The 21,284-nt window shown below is 32.1% G+C and overlaps 1 protein-coding gene across 1 annotated transcript; it reads right to left on the bottom strand.

The window, feature by feature from the left end:
- Window positions 1-8,540: 8,540 nt before the first annotated feature.
- On the bottom strand, window positions 8,541-9,456 carry LOC131668838 (putative ankyrin repeat protein RF_0381). Its single transcript, XM_058943299.1, has 2 exons — window positions 9,415-9,456; window positions 8,541-9,341 (listed from the first exon to the last, which is right to left on the bottom strand). The coding sequence occupies exons 1-2, from the start codon at window positions 9,454-9,456 to the stop codon at window positions 8,541-8,543; spliced, it is 843 nt and encodes a 280-aa protein (XP_058799282.1).
- Between the last annotated feature and the right edge of the window lie 11,828 nt (window positions 9,457-21,284).

Here is a 21,284-nt window from a genome sequence, read left to right as displayed (position 1 = left end):
ACAAATTTATTTATAATTTAAGTTCTTTTTTTTATTTTTTATAGTTCTATTATTTAAAATCTGAAACTTTGGATTACAGACCAAATGCGATTTTTTTTATATAAAACATAAATATTATTCCAGTCTTGCATCACATAATTAATAAATAAACTCCATTTGTAAATATTTGGTCATGGACATTTTTCTCAAGTTCCGTATTTATTATACCTTAATGATGTACAAAATCCAATTCTATTTTTAAAGTTGAAACATTACAGGATTGTTTCGAAAGGTTTCATGAAACATTTCAATGCTTCACGGAAACCTTGCAGAAACCTTGCTGAAACATTGCAGAAAATATTTCATCAAAACATTGCAGCAACATTGCCTGTATTGCTACATGAAACATTGCCACAATATTTTAAAAAATATTTCTGGCAATGATTCACGGAAACCTTGCAGAAAATATTTCATTGATACATTGCAGCAGCATTGCCTGTAATGCTACATGAAACATTGCCACAATATTTAAAAAAATATTTCTGGCAATGATTCACGGAAACCTTGCAGAAACCTTGCTGAAAAATTGCAGAAAATATTTCATTGATACATTGCAGCAGCATTGCCTGTAATGCTACATGAAACATTGCCACAATATTTTAAAAAATATTTCTGGCAATGATTCACGGAAACCTTGCAGAAAATATTTCATTGATACATTGCAGCAGCATTGCCTGTAATGCTACATGAAACATTGCCACAATATTTTAAAAAATATTTCTGGCAATGATTCACGGAAACCTTGCAGAAACCTTGCTGAAACATTGCAGAAAATATTTCATTGATACATTGCAGCAGCATTGCCTGTAATGCTACATGAAACATTGCCACAATATTTCATGAAATATTTCTGGCAATGCTTCACGGAAACCTTGCAGAAACTTTGCTGTAACATTGCTGGAAATATTTTCTGTTTGGGAAAGACATGTTCATTTACGTGATTTTATATTAATAACTAAACAACTTACAATTTAAATTAACAAATTTATTTATAATTTAAGTTCTTTTTTTTATTTTTTATAGTTCTATTATTTAAAATTTAAAACTTTGGATTACAGACCAAATGCGATTTTTTTTTTATAAAACATAAATATTATTCCAGTCTTGCATCACATAATTAATAAATAAACTCCATTTGTAAATATTTGGTCATGGAAATTTTTCTCAAGTTCCGTATTTATTATACCTTAATGATGTACAAAATCCAATTTTATTTTTAAAGTTGAAACATTGCAGGATTGTTTCGAAAGGTTTCATGAAACATTTCAATGCTTCACGGAAACCTTGCAGAAACCTTGCTGAAACATTGCAGAAAATATTTCATCAAAACATTGCAGCAGCATTGCCTGTAATGCTACATGAAACATTGCCACAATATTTTATAAGTTATTTCTGGCAATGATTCACGGAAACCTTGCAGAAACCTTGCTGAAACATTGCAGAAAATATTTCATTGATACATTGCAGCAGCATTGCCTGTAATGCTACATGAAACATTGCCACAATATTTTATAAAATATTTCTGGCAATGATTCACGGAAACCTTGCAGAAACCTTGCTGAAACATTGCAGAAAATATTTCATTGATACATTGCAGCAGCATTGCCTGTAATGCTACATGAAACATTGCCACAATATTTTATAAAATATTTCTGGCAATGATTCACGGAAACCTTGCAGAAACCTTGCTGAAACATTGCAGAAAATATTTCATTGATACATTGCAGCAGCATTGCCTGCAATGTTTCACGAAATATTGCCACAACATTTTATAAATTATTTCTGGCAAAGATTCACGGAAACCTTGCAGAAACCTTGCTGAAACATTGCACAAAATATTTCATTGATACATTGCAGCAGCATTGCCTGTAATGCTACATGAAACATTGCCACAATATTTTATAAGTTATTTCTGGCAATGATTCACGGAAACCTTGCAGAAACCTTGCTGAAACATTGCACAAAATATTTCATTGATACATTGCAGCAGCATTGCCTGTAATGCTACATGAAACATTGCCACAATATTTCATGAAATATTTCTGGCAATGCTTCACGGAAACCTTTCAGAAAACTTGCTGTAACATTGCTGGAAATATTTTCTGTTTGGGAGAGACATGTTCAATTACGTGATTTTATATTAATAACTAAACAACTTACGATTTAAATTAACAAATTTATTTATAATTTAAGTACTTTTTTTTATTTTTTATAGTTCTATTATTTAAAATCTGAAACTTTGGATTACAGACCAAATGCGATTTTTTTTATATAAAACATAAATATTATTCCAGTCTTGCATCACATAATTAATAAATAAACTCCATTTGTAAATATTTGGTCATGGACATTTTTCTCAAGTTCCGTATTTATTATACCTTAATGATGTACAAAATCCAATTCTATTTTTAAAGTTGAAACATTACAGGATTGTTTCGAAAGGTTTCATGAAACATTTCAATGCTTCACGGAAACCTTGCAGAAACCTTGCTGAAACATTGCAGAAAATATTTCATTGATACATTGCAGCAGCATTGCCTGCAATGTTTCACGAAATATTGCCACAACATTTTATAAATTATTTCTGGCAAAGATTCACGGAAACCTTGCAGAAACCTTGCTGAAACATTGCACAAAATATTTCATTGATACATTGCAGCAGCATTGCCTGTAATGCTACATGAAACATTGCCACAATATTTTATAAGTTATTTCTGGCAATGATTCACGGAAACCTTGCAGAAACCTTGCTGAAACATTGCAGAAAATATTTCATTGATACATTGCAGCAGCATTGCCTGCAATGTTTCACGAAATATTGCCACAACATTTTATAAATTATTTCTGGCAAAGATTCACGGAAACCTTGCAGAAACCTTGCTGAAACATTGCACAAAATATTTCATTGATACATTGCAGCAGCATTGCCTGTAATGCTACATGAAACATTGCCACAATATTTTATAAGTTATTTCTGGCAATGATTCACGGAAACCTTGCAGAAACCTTGCTGAAACATTGCACAAAATATTTCATTGATACATTGCAGCAGCATTGCCTGTAATGCTACATGAAACATTGCCACAATATTTCATGAAATATTTCTGGCAATGCTTCACGGAAACCTTTCAGAAAACTTGCTGTAACATTGCTGGAAATATTTTCTGTTTGGGAGAGACATGTTCAATTACGTGATTTTATATTAATAACTAAACAACTTACGATTTAAATTAACAAATTTATTTATAATTTAAGTACTTTTTTTTATTTTTTATAGTTCTATTATTTAAAATCTGAAACTTTGGATTACAGACCAAATGCGATTTTTTTTATATAAAACATAAATATTATTCCAGTCTTGCATCACATAATTAATAAATAAACTCCATTTGTAAATATTTGGTCATGGACATTTTTCTCAAGTTCCGTATTTATTATACCTTAATGATGTACAAAATCCAATTCTATTTTTAAAGTTGAAACATTACAGGATTGTTTCGAAAGGTTTCATGAAACATTTCAATGCTTCACGGAAACCTTGCAGAAACCTTGCTGAAACATTGCAGAAAATATTTCATTGATACATTGCAGCAGCATTGCCTGCAATGTTTCACGAAATATTGCCACAACATTTTATAAATTATTTCTGGCAAAGATTCACGGAAACCTTGCAGAAACCTTGCTGAAACATTGCACAAAATATTTCATTGATACATTGCAGCAGCATTGCCTGTAATGCTACATGAAACATTGCCACAATATTTTATAAGTTATTTCTGGCAATGATTCACGGAAACCTTGCAGAAACCTTGCTGAAACATTGCAGAAAATATTTCATTGATACATTGCAGCAGCATTGCCTGTAATGCTACATGAAACATTGCCACAATATTTTATAAAATATTTCTGGTAATGATTCACGGAAACCTTGCAGAAACCTTGCTGAAACATTGCAGAAAATATTTCATTGATACATTGCAGCAGCATTGCCTGCAATGTTTCACGAAATATTGCCACAACATTTTATAAATTATTTCTGGCAAAGATTCACGGAAACCTTGCAGAAACCTTGCTGAAACATTGCACAAAATATTTCATTGATACATTGCAGCAGCATTGCCTGTAATGCTACATGAAACATTGCCACAATATTTCATGAAATATTTCTGGCAATGCTTCACGGAAACCTTTCAGAAAACTTGCTGTAACATTGCTGGAAATATTTTCTGTTTGGGAGAGACATGTTCAATTACGTGATTTTATATTAATAACTAAACAACTTACAATTTAAATTAACAAATTTATTTATAATTTAAGTACTTTTTTTTATTTTTTATAGTTCTATTATTTAAAATCTGAAACTTTGGATTACAGACCAAATGCGATTTTTTTTATATAAAACATAAATATTATTCCAGTCTTGCATCACATAATTAATAAATAAACTCCATTTGTAAATATTTGGTCATGGACATTTTTCTCAAGTTCCGTATTTATTATACCTTAATGATGTACAAAATCCAATTCTATTTTTAAAGTTGAAACATTGCAGGATTGTTTCGAAAGATTCCATGAAACATTTCAAAGAAACCTTGCGAAAATATTGCAGGAAGGTTTCGAAAAGTCACTTGAAATATTTCAGTGCGATTTTTCGACAAATATTTCAGAAAACTTGCAGAAACCTTTCACGGGAATGTTATTTGTTAACTTTCGGAGTATCTCGGTGAAACCTTGCAGGAAACTTGCAAGTGCATTGCAAGTAATATTTCAGATAAGATTTAATTCAAGGAAGTTTCAAGGAATATTTATGAAACCTTGCAGAAACCTTTCTCTGGAATATTATTTTTCACGATCCAAAATATCTAGTTGAAACCTTGCGGGAAACTTGCAGGTACATTGCAAGTAATATTTCAGGGAAGATTTCAAGTAAGTTTCAAGGAATATTTATGTAACCTTGCAGAAACCTTTCACTGGAATATTATTTTTCACGATCCAAAATATCTAGTTGAAACCTTGCGGGAAACTCGCAGGTTCATTGCAAGTAATATTTCAGGGAAGATTTCAAGTAAGTTTCAAGGAATATTTATGAAACCTTGCAGAATCGTTGCAAGGAATATTTTTGGAAAGATTGCAAGGATGTTGCTAGAAATATTTCAGATACCTTGCAGGAACTTTTCACGAAAATGTTGTCTGTTGAGTTTTGGAATATCTCGGTGAGACCTTACAGGAAACTTGCAGATAATTTGCGAGTAATATTTCAGGAAAGATTACAGGGATGTTTGTGGGAATATTTGTAGAATTATTGTTAAAATATTTCGGTAATAGTGGCTGAAACACTTCCTGGAAATGTTACCCCAATCGTTCCACAATTTTTCATATTACTTTTCGTGCGGCGAGTATAATCTCCTCGTTCGCTATAACTGAAACTCATCCCGATTTATGTAATGTCTGTACAGCTCATTATCATATCACAAGCTTCCTATTACAGGACCATAACCTAACATAAGCCCTTCCGCCAATGAGTTAATCAGATACCTCCGATGCTTTATAGCTCCCAATAACGAAGCTCGGTGTCTGAAGTGGCAGCGTGTCAGCCTCCTAATTTTGCATCCTGGGTTCGAGATTCGCTCGGGTTGAAAAATTTTTTTTTTTTCATTTGCCATTTGTTTTTGCTATTTTTTTTATGCAGTACATAATTTTTTTCTGAACACGAACGCTCGATAGTGGCTTCCGATGGCTATATTGAATTGCGCTAAAGCTCATTTAAATTATTGGATGCAAAATTTGAACTGTAATTTTTCATTGTGGTAATCATCATAATACTTGATTGTTCATTTGTAATTTCAACATCATGAACAATAAGTTACGGTTTTGAAGTCACCTATTTTTTCAAATTGAAGATATTTAGATTTTCAGTTAGATCTGTCACGTAACGTCGGTGCGATGATAATTTTTTTTTTATAAAGAGAAATAAAGTGAAACAATACAGAGCGTAATATTCGCAGGGTACGGGGTACATGTGGTTCAACATTTCGTAAATGTAGGGATGTTTGTTTGTTATTTTACTTCAAGAACTATGCTCATTTCTGAGTTCTGCAGAGTTCTAGAAAACTTTCAATGTAATATTTTCGAAGCATAAAAGAAGTATTGCAATATGGAACATTGTCAGAACATTTCATAAATATTGTTTCAAATTTTCCATGAGAACGTTCCCGAATGATACTGGAAATATTCCCACAATATTTCAAGCAAAGTTAACAGAACTCTCCAACAACATTTCATGAAATGAATCTAGCAACGTTTCTGCAAGATTTCAGAAAAGTTTCAATGGAATGTTTCCAAAGCCCACAAGTAATATTGCAATGAAACATTGCCGAAACATTCCAAAAATATTGCTCGAAATATTTCATTGAAACATTCTAAAATTGTTTCAGAAACTTACCTGCAATATTCTTACAATGTTTTTGTAAAATATTCCATTGAATATTCCCATGCAATGTTTCAGTGCTGTGTAGGTGCATGTCCGAGCCAAGCTAGAAATGTTATTAGTCCTCCCAAGCCCGCAATTTTAGGTAATTATATGCATTTTATATTATTATAAAATATAATTACAAGTCGTACGTTATTCCATTTGTTTTGTAACGTGATATTGAATGATGATTATAGTATATGTGATAATTTATTTGATTCACAGGTTACAAGTTATTAAAGTTATTAAATTTAAGTAAGTTAACTTACTTAAAAGTTAAGTTTCGAAATATCTGGCAGCGTATTCAAAGCTTAAAGGGTTACACGGGTGCGAAGCCATAGATTCCAAGTCGTCGATAAACGTTGCTTCATGCAACATGCACCAAATATCCGATTCCAAACACCAGGTATAAAATAAAAATTTTTTTAATGGTGGACTAATGGTTGTATATAATATCTATACACACTCACACACACACACACATATACACATATTTAATATATATATATATATATATATATATATATATATATATATATATATATATATATATATATATATATAATATAAACGAGTTATATATCTATATATTATATATATAACTCGCTTTGGGGCATACATCGAGTCAGTAACTTGGGCTCTTGCTTGATCACCGAGAGAGGCGCTACTGGTAGAGGATTCATGCTTGACTGATGCTCGAGACTATAATTCTTATACATGACGCTAACTCTCCTATTTATACAGTCTCCATGGTCATAACTCTGACGCCGGCGACGCCGACTTTTACTATATCTAATCTTTCAAAGAAAAAAATTTCATAATCCATGTAATTATCATGCTATAAGAGGCATCTGGACCAGATTTAAGTTTCAATCTTTTAACAGGTATGAATAGGTATAATTTATCTAATAATATCCATGTATCATTGTGAAATATTTTTTTTTTTCGCTCTCAATTCGGTCTCTTTCAACCACGTGCACATGCAATTAATTTTACTTTTGCTACTTTATTTCATATAATTTTTTATGTCGTCTAATAGAAAATGTAGATAAAACTAAACCAAGATTTCATTCTCTACAATTTTGCAGGTTGTGATTCCACTCTGGATATTTTCACGTGCATGGAATTAATTATGGATACCTAAAATTTCTATTATACGTAAAGCTGCTTCGTAAACTCTACTTGGATTTCAAGATTCCAACCGGTAAGTAATTTAAATTATGTAAATATGGCTTTGATTAGCCTTTATTTTTCTCTCTCTCTCTATCTCTCTGTACCTCTATTTCTCTCGCTCTCTCTATCTCTATTTCTCTCTCTATCTCTCTGTATCTCTATTTCTCTCCTCTCTCTCTCTCTATCTCTCTGTACCTCTATTTCTCTCTCTATCTCTATTTCTCTCTCTCTATCTCTATTTCTCTCTCTCTCTTTTTTATGCTAGACGTTGAAATTCAAAGTTTTGTATGATTTCTCTATGCGGCTTTTAACGTCAAAAATCAACTCTCTCAATTTTGAAGTTGAGACAAAATAAAGTACATAGACTTGTTAAGTACACCAATATCAGTATTTTTGATCTCTACACTTAATTCAGAAGAATATTTTAATAAAATCACTGTTGATCTATTGCTATTCACGGGGTCGTAATTAATGCAAAGAAAATCTCAACAATACAAACAATTGAACAATCGTAGTTCAATGTTTATGTGAAAAAAATGATTATCAGTAATCCAAAATTGTTCAGGCCTAAGCTGACAGTTGACTATTTGTTTTTCTTGTATACGGTTTCAATTAAGGGGGCTCCAGCGACTACCACCGAAATCAAAGGCACAACCGAACAATAAACTTTTTTATCAACTGCTACAATAATGTTACAACGGTTTTCAAAGCAACGTATTATCGAATAATGCAATTTCCAAACATATAAAATATTGTATTATGACGTATAGAGTAATAACTGCGAGTTTGTTTAACGTACATAACCTAGAAAGTGGTCATTTTCAGTGGTTTTCTGAAATTATCTCAAAGTTTTCCACGGCTACCCATATTTTTCAACGTAACATCTGAAAGTTCGAGCTTTTATCTTTTGCACAAGCATTTGAAAGATTTTCATGTTACAATGAGCAGCAAAATGAAGACCTGTATAACCAGGCCACACTGGAGAGTCAAACAGAACACAACGATTGATGTCTGTCACTTGCTCTATAAGATCTTCAGCTACTGTAGATTCTCGCATTGTGCATGCACTATGGAACTGAGAAAAACCCACGTTATCTATACCATTGTCTGGTAGCAACAGATTGTTTGCGTTATCCATCAAATCAATTTTGTCCAAAACCACTGTGGTGGCATCTATTTCGCTGTATCTCAAAGAATCACATAAATTAATTTTTTGTTGTACAAAAATATGCAAAGCTGTTCTGCCTTGAGCATTTTTTACATTTATATCTATATCATTCTTTAAAAGCAGTTTTATTGTCTCAATGCTACAACCCTCAGAAGCGAAGTGTAAAGAGCTGTAGCCTGGAAATCTAGGCGAGTCCAATTTCACAATTAGACGCACAGATGCTGCATTTTCCAGAAAGAACTGCACTGCTTGGGTATTGTTGACCATGCACGCAATGTGAAAGTGGGTAATACCATTGTTGTTACAAGGATTACTTGAATTTGCTAATTTTAAATGGGCTGATAATGCATAATTTATCAGTTCAATTCTGCTATTATCAGCTGTGCACTCAAAAAGGTAGTGAAGCACTGTACATTCATGCGCATTTTGCATCGTGAAATCAGCTCTATTGTCTATTAAGATTTTGAATGCCTCAACATCTCTCTTTGATTGCTGCAATGTGTAGAATTGTGTAGTCTGTTATGTTAGGCTGAGAGAAGTCTTGGAAAACATTGGTTAGAATTACTTGATTTATAGTATCCTCCTTATCCAATATATTTTTCATCATATTTGCCTTGTAAGGATAATTCTTAGTTGTACGTTGAAGAAACAATTACAACATTGATTTATCTTTGAAATATCCGGAAAACTGATGTTTTTACATATTTTTATGGGAATGAAAAGAAATCTTCGACGAAATAAAAAAATGTGCTACAGTCATTGCATTACGATAGATTTTAGCTTCCTTTGCACAATATATCAAATGTATCAATTGAATTAAGTAGTTTTAATGAATACTTAAAAGATATGAATACAAGGGCTTACAACTATTCGGCACTCAGCCGTCGAGTCCTACACGCATCCGACCTTTGTCGCGTCTCAGACCTCTCTGACCCACGCCAACGGCCCAACTCGCTTGAGTCTCGAGGGAGGGGGGATAACTCGCGCTTCTCGGCCAAATGCCTTCGCATCCCGACTACCCTCTCTTGGCTTGATTCGCTCGCACGCTCTATCAGCGCAATTCGGAATCATCCCTGGAACTGTATCGTTCTCTCTCGCCCGCCGGTCGTACACACACGCACGCACACTTGTTCTATACGTGTAAATCGCTAACATTTGTTTATTGCCGTGTAGAAATCATTCTACTGAAGATATCGATGTAGGACTTTTTTCAGCTGAAAGTATTCTATATAAGCTTTCATTTTCTTTGTTATAAGTTCCAGAATAATCATTGTACACCTAATATGGACACAACAAAGACCAAGCTCTATTTTTCAAAAAATGGGGCTTTGCCACGCCTTTCTGAACGCCAGAGTGGACAAAAATCGTTTTGTGAGAGCTCATTTTTTTTGTTATGAACCGGACTAGAGAATGAGCAGAGCACTTTTATAAAAAAGATAATTCTTCCTATTTTTTTGAGCCAATATATGAAATTTTAATTTTTCAAAAAAATTTTTTTTGCAAATTATCCTCAAAAAATAGGAAGAATTATCTTTTTTAGAAAAGTGCTCCGCTCATTCTGTAGTCCGGTTCATAACAAAAAAATGAGCTCTCACAAAACGATTTTTGTCCACTATGGCGTTCAGAAAGGCGTGGCAAAGCCCCATTTTTTGTAAAATAGAGCTTGGTCTTTGTTGTGTCCATATTAGGTGTACAATGATTATTATGGAACTTGTAGCAAAAAAATCAAAGCTTATATAGAATTCTTTCAGCTGAAAAAAGTCTTACATCGATATCTTTAGTAGAACGATTTCTACGCGGCAATAAACAAAGTGTCAATTTTTCACTACGAGACACCCTCTGGTCCCCTTAAAGTAACTTACGTTTCTTGAATGTTTATATCCAACGTTGAAGCATAAAAGCGTTATTGATTTTTTTTTATTTAGTTGAATTGAACCAAATGCCAAGGAAGAGAAAAGGAGTCCCTCCAGAAAGCAACCGTCATATTAGAAGGTTATCTAAAAAAACAACTGAGTACGACCTTCAAAATATTGAATACCTTCGTTCTACATCTTCTATTCCAAATGCTAAGGCGGGTTGTAGTACCTCATGTAATGATCAAACATTTGAACCAGATATTTTAACAAGTGAATGTCCTGAAACCAGAGAAAATGATAGCGATGAATCTCACGAAAATTTGTTTAGTAAATTTTTCGCGCACAACAACTTCTCAATAAGCGCACTTGAAGTTCAGCCTGAATATGTTCTTTCAAGTGATGAGAATGACGATAACTATGACGATGGTGATGCAACCGACAGTGATACTAACTCATACTCTTCTTCTGATGCATATCGGTTTAGCGATAGTGATGCGGAATCCATTTCAGACGTACATTCGGATGATGGTTTTGATGTAACAATGCCAAATCCTACAACTAATGACGATGAAAATTTTCGGAAGGAAATAATTAAGTGGGCCAAGGATTGTCTAATTGAACATGATCATTTGAAATTATTATTAGCGATATTAAATAAGAATACTAGTACTCGGTTCCCTAAAGATCCGCGTACACTGTTAAAAACTCCAAAATCCACTAATATTATCGATATGGATAGTGGCGAGTATTGTCATCTAGGTGTTGAAAATGGAATTAAAAAATTTATCGAAGCTCGTCTTTTGCGTAAGGATGTTTTCGATACTGTAAAAGTGTCAATGAATATAGATGGGGCTCCACTTGTTGGCAGTTCATCTGAGAGAGGTCTATGGATCATATCGATGAAAGATATTGAACTAGATACTGTATATGGAGTTGGCATCTATTGTGGTACTAAAAAGCCGAAAGATCACAATATATTTTTAAAAAATACTGTAGATGAATTAGAAAATTTAATAAGCAATGGATTTTCATATAATAATAAGCTATACAAAATAAGATTAGATAGACTTATTTTGGACGCTCCAGCTAAATCTTTCGTTTTATGTACTAAAGGTCACTCGGGTTACTATAGTTGTAGTAAATGTACTATTGAAGGTGTATATATTTCATCAGTTTGCTTTCCCACAGATAACATAGAAGAATTAAACAGATATTGCAACGATTTCTTGAGAAATGATGATGAATTCAATAGCATGCATTATATTGACAATTATCAACGTGGGAAAACGATTTTTCGACGGTTACGTTACTTTGGTCTTGTTTCAAATGTAGTTTTAGATGTCATGCACTTAGTGTATTTAGGTATAATGAAGCAGTTAATTAGACACTGGATTGGTGACAAAGAAAGAATAAGAAAAATATGTAGACTCAATATTAATAAGATTAACAAAATTTCAAAGAGACTGGAATATTTAAAGAACATGTTACCATTTGAATTTAATAGACGTTCAAGATCTTTGGACTACTGGAAAAAGTGGAAGGCAACTGAATTTAGACATTTTTTGCTGTATTTTGGTCCGTTTATACTCAAAGATGTACTTCATCCATCAGTATATGAAAATTTTTTAACACTTCATATAATTATGATAATACTCAGCAATCAAATATTGGTTCGTGATAAAAATAATATAAAATTATGTCAAACCTTAGCAATGAAATTTATTTTTGGATTTCAAACATTGTATCGGAAAAACAATGTTACTTACAATGTCCACAATATAGGACATTTATGCAAAGACGTCGAAAAATTTGGTACAGTTGAAAGCTTTAGCGCATTTCCATTCGAGAATTATATTTGTTCTATAAAGAAATATAAAAGAAAAGGTGAGAAACCGTTGCAACAAATTTCTAGAAGGTTGTCTGAATATGAGTCAACAAGTAATTTAAAAAGTCAATATGCTTCTAAGAATAGTAAGTTTGATGTTGAAAAACTGACATCCAACGCTGTAATTGTCAATGACCACCCAAATGCATATTATTATAAAATTTTAAAATCAGACACGTTTCGAATTGATATCACAGATAGCAGAAATAGTTGGGTTATGTTAAATGATGGTATCATCATTAATGTTGTTAGTGTTTTCAAAACTAATAAGAATATATATATCACTGGAAAAAGATGTCAAATGAAGAAAGATTTATTTGTTGCGTCAGGAATTAAGAGCAGTTCACTAGGCATTAAAATTGTAAAGGAAACCAATAATTTAGGAGAATGGCCTTGTGATAAAATACGTGCTAAAGTATTTAAAGTTCAATGTACTGAAGGATTGATCGTTTATCCAATACTTCATACGTTTCAATAACTAGTTGTAACAAAGATTGAAGTTTACCGAAGGGGTTGTCCTTGTTTTCACTTCATTCTCTGATACTGCTAGTCAATGCTTCATTTACAACGAGACAGAAATAGTTGCGTTATGTTTAATTATGGTATCGTCATTAATGTTGTTAGTATTTTCAAACCTAATAAGAATATATATATATGTATATCACTGGAAAAACATGTGAAATGAAGAAAGATTCATTTGTTGCGTCAGGAATTAAGAGCAGTTCACTAGGCATTAAAATTGTAAAGGAAACCAATAATTTAGGAGAATGGCCTTGTGATAAAATACATGCTAAAGTATTTAAAGTTCAATGTACTGAAGGATTGATCGTTTATCCAATACTTCATACGTTTCAATAACTAGTTGTAACAAAGATTGAAGTTTACCGAAGGGGTTGTCCTTGTTTTCACTTCATTCTCTGATACTGCTAGTCAATGCTTCATTTACAACGAGATAGAAATAGTTGCGTTATGTTTAATTATGGTATCGTCATTAATGTTGTTAGTATTTTCAAACCTAATAAGAATATATATATATATGTATATCACAGGAAAAACATGTGAAATGAAGAAAGATTCATTTGTTGCGTCAGGAATTCAGAGCAGTTCACTAGGCATTAACATTGTAGAGGAAACCAATAATTTAGAAGAATGGCGTTGCGATAAAATACATGCTACAGTATTTACAGTTCAATGTCCTGAAGAATTGATCGTTTATCCACTACTTCATACGTTTCAATAACTAGTTGTAACAAAGATTGAAGTTTACCGAAGGGGTTGTCCTTGTTTTCACTTCATTCTCTGATACTGCTAGTCAATGCTTCATTTACAACGAGATAGAAATAGTTGCGTTATGTTTAATTATGGTATCGTCATTAATGTTGTTAGTATTTTCAAACCTAATAAGAATATATATATATGTATATCACAGGAAAAACATGTGAAATGAAGAAAGATTCATTTGTTGCGTCAGGAATTCAGAGCAGTTCACTAGGCATTAACATTGTAGAGGAAACCAATAATTTAGAAGAATGGCGTTGCGATAAAATACATGCTACAGTATTTACAGTTCAATGTCCTGAAGAATTGATCGTTTATCCACTACTTCATACGTTTCAATAACTAGTTGTAACAAAGATTGAAGTTTACCGAAGGGGTTGTCCTTGTTTTCACTTCATTCTCTGATACTGCTAGTCAATCTAGTCAATGCTTCATTTACAAGTCTTAGGTAAATATTTTCATTCTCGACCGACACTACACTGATAATCTAAGAGCTACCCCCCCAATGTGGTGTCATAAGATACCGTTTTTTTATGTGGTAGATCTTTCTCTGCCGATACTAATGCACCGCGTTCTGGTCGGCAGGTAGTTGGGGCATACAAAAGTTATGAATTTTCAAAGAATTTTTTTTTTTTTTTTTTTCATAATGATGCGATAACATATAAGTATGCCCTTTCGCATATCGATTTTAAATCGCAAGAATAGCTTAAATTCAAAAGGGCATACGTTTTCATCAGTGCATATCCTCGTGGAATAGCCACAAATATCTGGATTCTCGAGTCGACGCAAGCAGCTGACAGCTGTAGCCAGGATGGATTATAATACAAAGCCGTGTGGGTCGTGCGACTTGCGGTTCCTTGTTAATTCTCTAATTCTAAGATGTAATTTGTTTCTTGATATAGGTGTCATAAATTAATTGGAAGTGTATATTTCATCAAATTTCATTTCTCGTGAGATAATATTTTGATTATAGTTCGTTACTTTTGCATGCGTCACGGTTAAAAATATGGGTCCAATAATGTATTGAATTAATAGTTTGATTGATTATTTGATAAATAAATATAGAATGTCGAATTCCTTTTGAATTTCAAAATATATCCAAAATTTTTACTTGAATAGCACGTGAATGAGTCAAAAAATAATCGCGCGAAGCGCGGCTTTCGTCGCTAGTAATTGTTTGGAAAATCCATAACTTTTATATGCCCCACGTACCTGCCGATAGCAAGGATAATTTAGCATCGGCAGAAAAAGATCTACCGCATATAAAAAAATGGTGTGTATATCTTGACATCACATTTTGTTGGGTAGCTCTTGGACTATTTGTATTATCTCGGTAATTAATCTCTATGGGAGGTTAGTGAACAAAAAAAATGGAAGCGAAGCAACTTTTCCAATACCAATACCGGCTTAGAGCTTTCTTTCCCTTCGAATTAAATAAAAAAAATATTTTTATATTTCATAAAAACATTCAAAAATACTTACAATATATTTTACATTTCTGTTAACAATTCAGGAACAATAACATGGAAGAATTTGAACGCTTATACCAGTCACTAAGAAATTACAGGAATAACTTACCAAAAACTCACTGCAAGGAACATAGTCAATGTATTATGGTAGAACTGTTATTGGATGAATATAAAGAATATTTTACAAAAAGATATGAAACTCATTGTAGAAGTATGAACAGACGAATTATACGTTATGTAAATAGGGGTAATACCTTCAGAGAGCCAACATCAACTCCATTCCCAGTACTTTTTGTTGAAGATCACGTAGCACAACATTTTTTCATTTACAATATACACAAACGAATGAATAAGTGTGATTTGATAAAAATGTTATCGGATCATTCAATTAACGATGTTTCAATATCTATGTTTCGCTACTCCTTCACAAAAGGATGTATGGCACGTATCTATTGCCACAATATGGAGACGGCTTGCCGTTTATAGGTAAAAGCCTTGATGAACAAGTTAGAGTGGAGTTTTTATAGCCAAAAAAAGTCAGTTGAAGTGGTTGGTTACGCTCGTGTTCGATTAGAACCTCAACAGCCTCATGAAAATATAAATATGCAAGATTTATGCAATAACGATGAAATTATAACAGAAGAAACAAATAATTCTATATTATATGAAGGATTGATGAAAAATTTCGATGTACTGTTCATTTTATCAAAGATCTTGTCATCTGTGGATTTCATACACTTTTACGAAGCTTCAAATCAGCCAGAAAAATTAATATTTGAGCGTATAAATGTGTCGTTGCACTTTGATTCTACATGGTTTGTGTACAAGTTCCAAGATGGTTTGAAAAAAATGCTTCAACATTCTAAAACGTTTAGATTTTCTAGTATATCAATTAGCCTATTATCAAATGTTGGTTCTCACATCGTAACAGCACTTTTGAAAAATCAGATTATGCTCGCTAAATCTAGAGGTAAACACGGAAAACTTTATTTGGATATCATTGATCTGTCCGGAGTTGATGCAACTAAAGAAATATTTACAATTTTAAGTGAATATTTTGAGATAAATACTCTGCGCATTTTAAAAGTTCGTGACAATTTGGAAAATGACTACAATATGTGTAATTTGAAACATTTGTATTTGAATAGTCAAAAAACAAGACTCCGGTTCTTGGAAAAACCATGTACTAAAAGTCTCCAAACCTTGTCAATAGTTAACTGCAATTCAGTTCTTATTAAATATTTGGTAAATTTTCTGTCTTACGAAAAAAACAATGAGAATCTCTTGAAAGCTCTTTATGTGCAAGATTCGCATTGTATGGATGATGAGCACAGCATAAATGATTTGGTGCCACTAATATTTTCGGCCAAAAACAATGTAGAAATATTTAACTTGAAATATAGCGTAGAAACTAATGAAAAGATTCCACTTATGAGAATACAAGTTACAAACCACTTAACTGAGCTTGATGTCTCTAACAACATATGTCTTAAAGAATTCGTGCAAGTAATGATTGATAATGCGCCATCATTGAGAAAACTTAATATCATTGGACTAGATTCAGACCGTCGTCTAAACTTTTCAGCGCTAACAAAATTAATATCCTTGGATATTAGTTACGATTCCGAATTAGAGAATTCCCTATTGACTTTGAATAGTCAATTACTGGAAAAAATATTGATTGTAAATAAACGTGGAAAGAAGAAAACGAAGGTAATGAGGCTACCATATTTAAAAAGCATTATTGTTCATGGTACAAGGTTCCGGTTGATAGCAGTTAAATGTCGAATCTCAGATTACTTTATGAAAGAAGTTCGTACATTATTGCTAGGGCGACGCTCGAAGGTAGATATTACAGATGATACATACACCCTTACAATCGAAGAAATTGAGGACACATCAAATCATTAATAAAAATGGATAATCGGATCTAAAACGTTAGTAGTGGTATGAGTATGAAGTTTGTGAAGGGGTCATCCTTGTTTTTACTTCATTCTCTGCTCTACTACTAATTAATCAACTAAATTGATCCAAACCAGTCCACACCGACTCTCTTGATTTGCCAAGTGGTAAATACTTTTATTTTTTATGACACATTCATCCGGAACATAAGACGACCTAATTGTTGTAATAATAAAATGTTAGGTTCTTCATTTAATTAATTTCATTTCTAACTAACGTTCTTTTCCATAGATTCTATTAAATTGATATTGTCTAAGAAAAGTGTCATTTTTCAACATGAGAATTATTATTGACGTATAAAAATCGTCCTAATAAAGGGATCGACCTGAAACATTTACTATCTAAGTTACTCGATAAAAGCCTTTGTTTGCTTTATTATAGGTCAGAAAATCCTAATTCTCCGTCCAATACAGCCACGATTTACGTATCACCTTATTTAGACAAAAAAATCTCTTTTACCACTTTGGGTGTTAAAGTAATAAGGGGAAATCGTTTTTGTAGATTTTGCTCTTATTTGTTAAGATCTCTAATCTACAATGAGCGGAACAGTTATTTGAAAAAGTTGATTCTTAGATTATTTTGAGTCAGTTTGAAAGAAAATAATTTAGAAAAAAAAATTTTTTTTTCATATGTACTTAAAAATAAAACATCAACTTTTAAAAATCGGCTCTGCTTATTCACAGAAACGATGTTAAGAAAAACAGTGAGCTCTCCAAAAATGATTATCGTTCACACTAACGCACAAAAAGCGTGAGAAAGTTAATATTTTCAAAAAATAAGTGGCTGTACGTACATAATGCCTGTATTAGGCGCATAAATAAAACTTTTCGACATAAAATAAAGTAAACGAAAGCTACTACCGAGTACTACAAGATAAAAAAAGGGAGGCCAATAACTTAATATGGCGACTTTTATACTTCAATAAGGAGCATGTCCCTGTTAGCCCTGTCAACAATAAAAAAATATTTCAATTCATTATTAATGCTTTTTTTCATACAAGTTGTAATGTTTATTAAAGTATACTGATATTGTTGTATAACTAAATTACCAGATTTTATCGGGATTTATTAGACAAAGTGATGAAATATCTTCTTTAAATTATTCAAAGTTTAATGAATGTTTGTCAATAATGCAATATAAAATATGAACCAACTGAAAATGAAAATTGTAAAATTTTCTATTCATCCATTACGTGTCATAAGTTGTACATCATTATTGATAATTATAATCGTTATAATCTTTATTCATTTAATTTTTGAACTTACAGAGTGCAAAGATGACTCGTAAATACGTAATAATCGTTGACGAAAAAAGTAACAAAATTATCATACCTAGTCGCTGGCTTTCTTATGATAGACAATCCTACAGTTTTCCTCCAAATGACGTATCAACAGCCGATATTAAACAAGCTATAGTAGATGATACTGATCCCGATGAAAATTACGTTGAGAAACCTCTCCAAAAAGTAGTGAAATTATGTTGTAAGGATTAATATATCTATACATACACACACACACACACACACACACACACACACACACACACACACACACACACACACACACACACACACACACGCGCGCGCGCGCGCGCGCGCGCACGGATTATTTCACTTCAACTCGCGGAGTCAAAAACTTTTTTTTTTTTTTTAAACGCCAATGTGTGCTACAGGTATTCTGATGTGTATGTACTAAAAATCCTATTTTTATTTTAAAAATATGAAAAAATATAGAAAATATATAGAAAATATATAAAATAAACATACTTAAAAGACCTATAGCATGAATTAACATTATACAATAAAATTTTGGACTCCAGGAGTTGAAGTGAAATCACTTTTGTGTGTGTGTATATATATATACACACACACATATATATATATTGAAATATTTCAGTGGACTACCCAACTGCGGTGGAAGAGAAAAATTTACATGGAATTGAAAATGTAACGGACCCAAGTGATGCTGAAAATTTGAAAAGAACTAGAAAACGACGGAACAAGAAATGTTTGTCAAATGATTATGTAATCCCGAAGAAACGCAATCCTCTTGAAGAAGTAAATTACAATAGTGAATCAAATGATACTGATGGAAAGGATGATTCTTTGCAACAAGATCCTTTAGCTATAGAGAAGTCTCCTTCGTATGCTACGTTGAACTTGGAAGGAATATCAGCGCAGGTCAACGTATTACAACCGAACAAATCGTCAGTATCTAATGTTGCAACCAAACAAATATCTTGTAATCAGTTTCAAGATTCAGATGTAGATGAAATTGAGGAGATGGGGAGGGAAACCGCACCAAGCTTACAAAAAATTTATGGTAATTAAATTTTCCTTAATATCAATCGTTAAAAAGTCTGTAGATTTCATATCAGCACTTGAATTTAACAGCTTATCGTGCTATCATCTTGGATTTTGTAATGGATAACACGAGTATATTTATGTATGGGTAGTTTTATGTCAAGTTAACGGATAAAATAGTATATTACGATACGTGGCCAGAAAGTTGGAGGCATCGCCTCAGGCGTCAAACCATACCGGCCAGGGTATCCAGCAATCTGGTCGAGTGTCGTATACTATTTTTCTTGTCGGCTGCTACTAGCCTATTCATCTATAGCGGCCGGTATCGAGTAGAAAAAGTTTTTGATCCGTTAAGTTAACGTAAAATTATCTACATATATGTGCAAATCTCAGAAGTTGTTAATTTTTGGTCCCTCGCTTGTGTAGGAAAAACTAACATTTTTCCCATGCGCCAATAATTTTTTATTTCAAGTATAAAGCTCAAAGAAGTAGGTCGAACCTTGAACATATTTTATACATGATATTTTATTACTAAAACTTGTTTTTCTCTTCAAGACAAGTCGTTCTAGCTTTTACAGAAGAGTGTGCTCACGATAATGAAAAAAATATACGACTATGTATCAAGCATACCATTTGTTTTCTGGAAAAAAAATTTATGATTTTTGAAGGGCACATCAACCTATTGAATTAAAAAAGGTTGATAATCTGTTCTGTATAAAAATGTTCCATAATAATTTCTACATTTTCCTTTTTTTTTCATCATTTTCATTAAAATCAAAAAGTTGTATATTTCATCCGATTCAGTTTTTACGTTCAAAATTGATTAAGATTTAAAAATTATGTTGATTATCATATCCACAAGGTTGAATGCACGTAAAAATGGGTATACGTTAATATTATTTCATTTTCCGTAAAATAAATAATTCAATAATTATATGCTACTTAATGAAAAAATCGCAGTCATTCATTTTTCAACAACTAGTTCTATTTATTACTTCCTGTATTACTTCCTGTTAGTAGGTTTTCTTTTTTTAACTATTAAAAAACAAAGTCATTTTTACGATTTTTTTAGGGTTTTTTATATGCTTATAAAGGAAACCAACATGATAGGGGCAAAAGTGTAACACATTTACATAAGGCTATCCCACAACCATGAAAATTCTTGAATAACTTCTTAATTTTGATTATCTACGTAATAAAGAATGAAATAATCTACTATAATTTTTTTTTGCGTGTAACTTTTTGAACATTTTTTAAAAACGAGGTACACCTACGAATTCTCGTTCCTGAAGCTTATCTTATAGCGAATAACCATAAAAAAAAATGTGCCATCATTTTGGAAAAAAAAAATTTTTTTCATCAAATTGCAACAACTTGTGAGATTTTCCCATATGTATTCAAACTTTTAGGTTTAGTTTCGTAAATATTTTTAGGAATATTTTTTTTTTTTTTCGAAATCGCACGTTTTTAAAACATATAACTCATTTGATATTGGAGTTTCGTATTCATTATCCATCCTGTGTATAATGTATTCGTTAAATACTGATATGATAAATAGACGAAGTGTTTAATAAAACTTTTATTAATTTTACGTAGATATGCAGAAACTCATTCTTAGAAAAGTCAATTATCTTACCAAGAAGCAAGAAAGTAATGAAAAATTATTAAAAAATCAAAGAAGAC

The sequence above is a fragment of the Phymastichus coffea genome, unplaced genomic scaffold (assembly GCF_024137745.1).
Source record: "Phymastichus coffea isolate CEN01 unplaced genomic scaffold, Cenicafe_Pcof_1.1 PCOF00006, whole genome shotgun sequence".
NCBI lineage: Eukaryota > Metazoa > Arthropoda > Insecta > Hymenoptera > Eulophidae > Phymastichus > Phymastichus coffea.
Note: the sequence above shows the minus strand (reverse complement) of the source record. Positions and strands in the feature narration are given on the sequence as shown.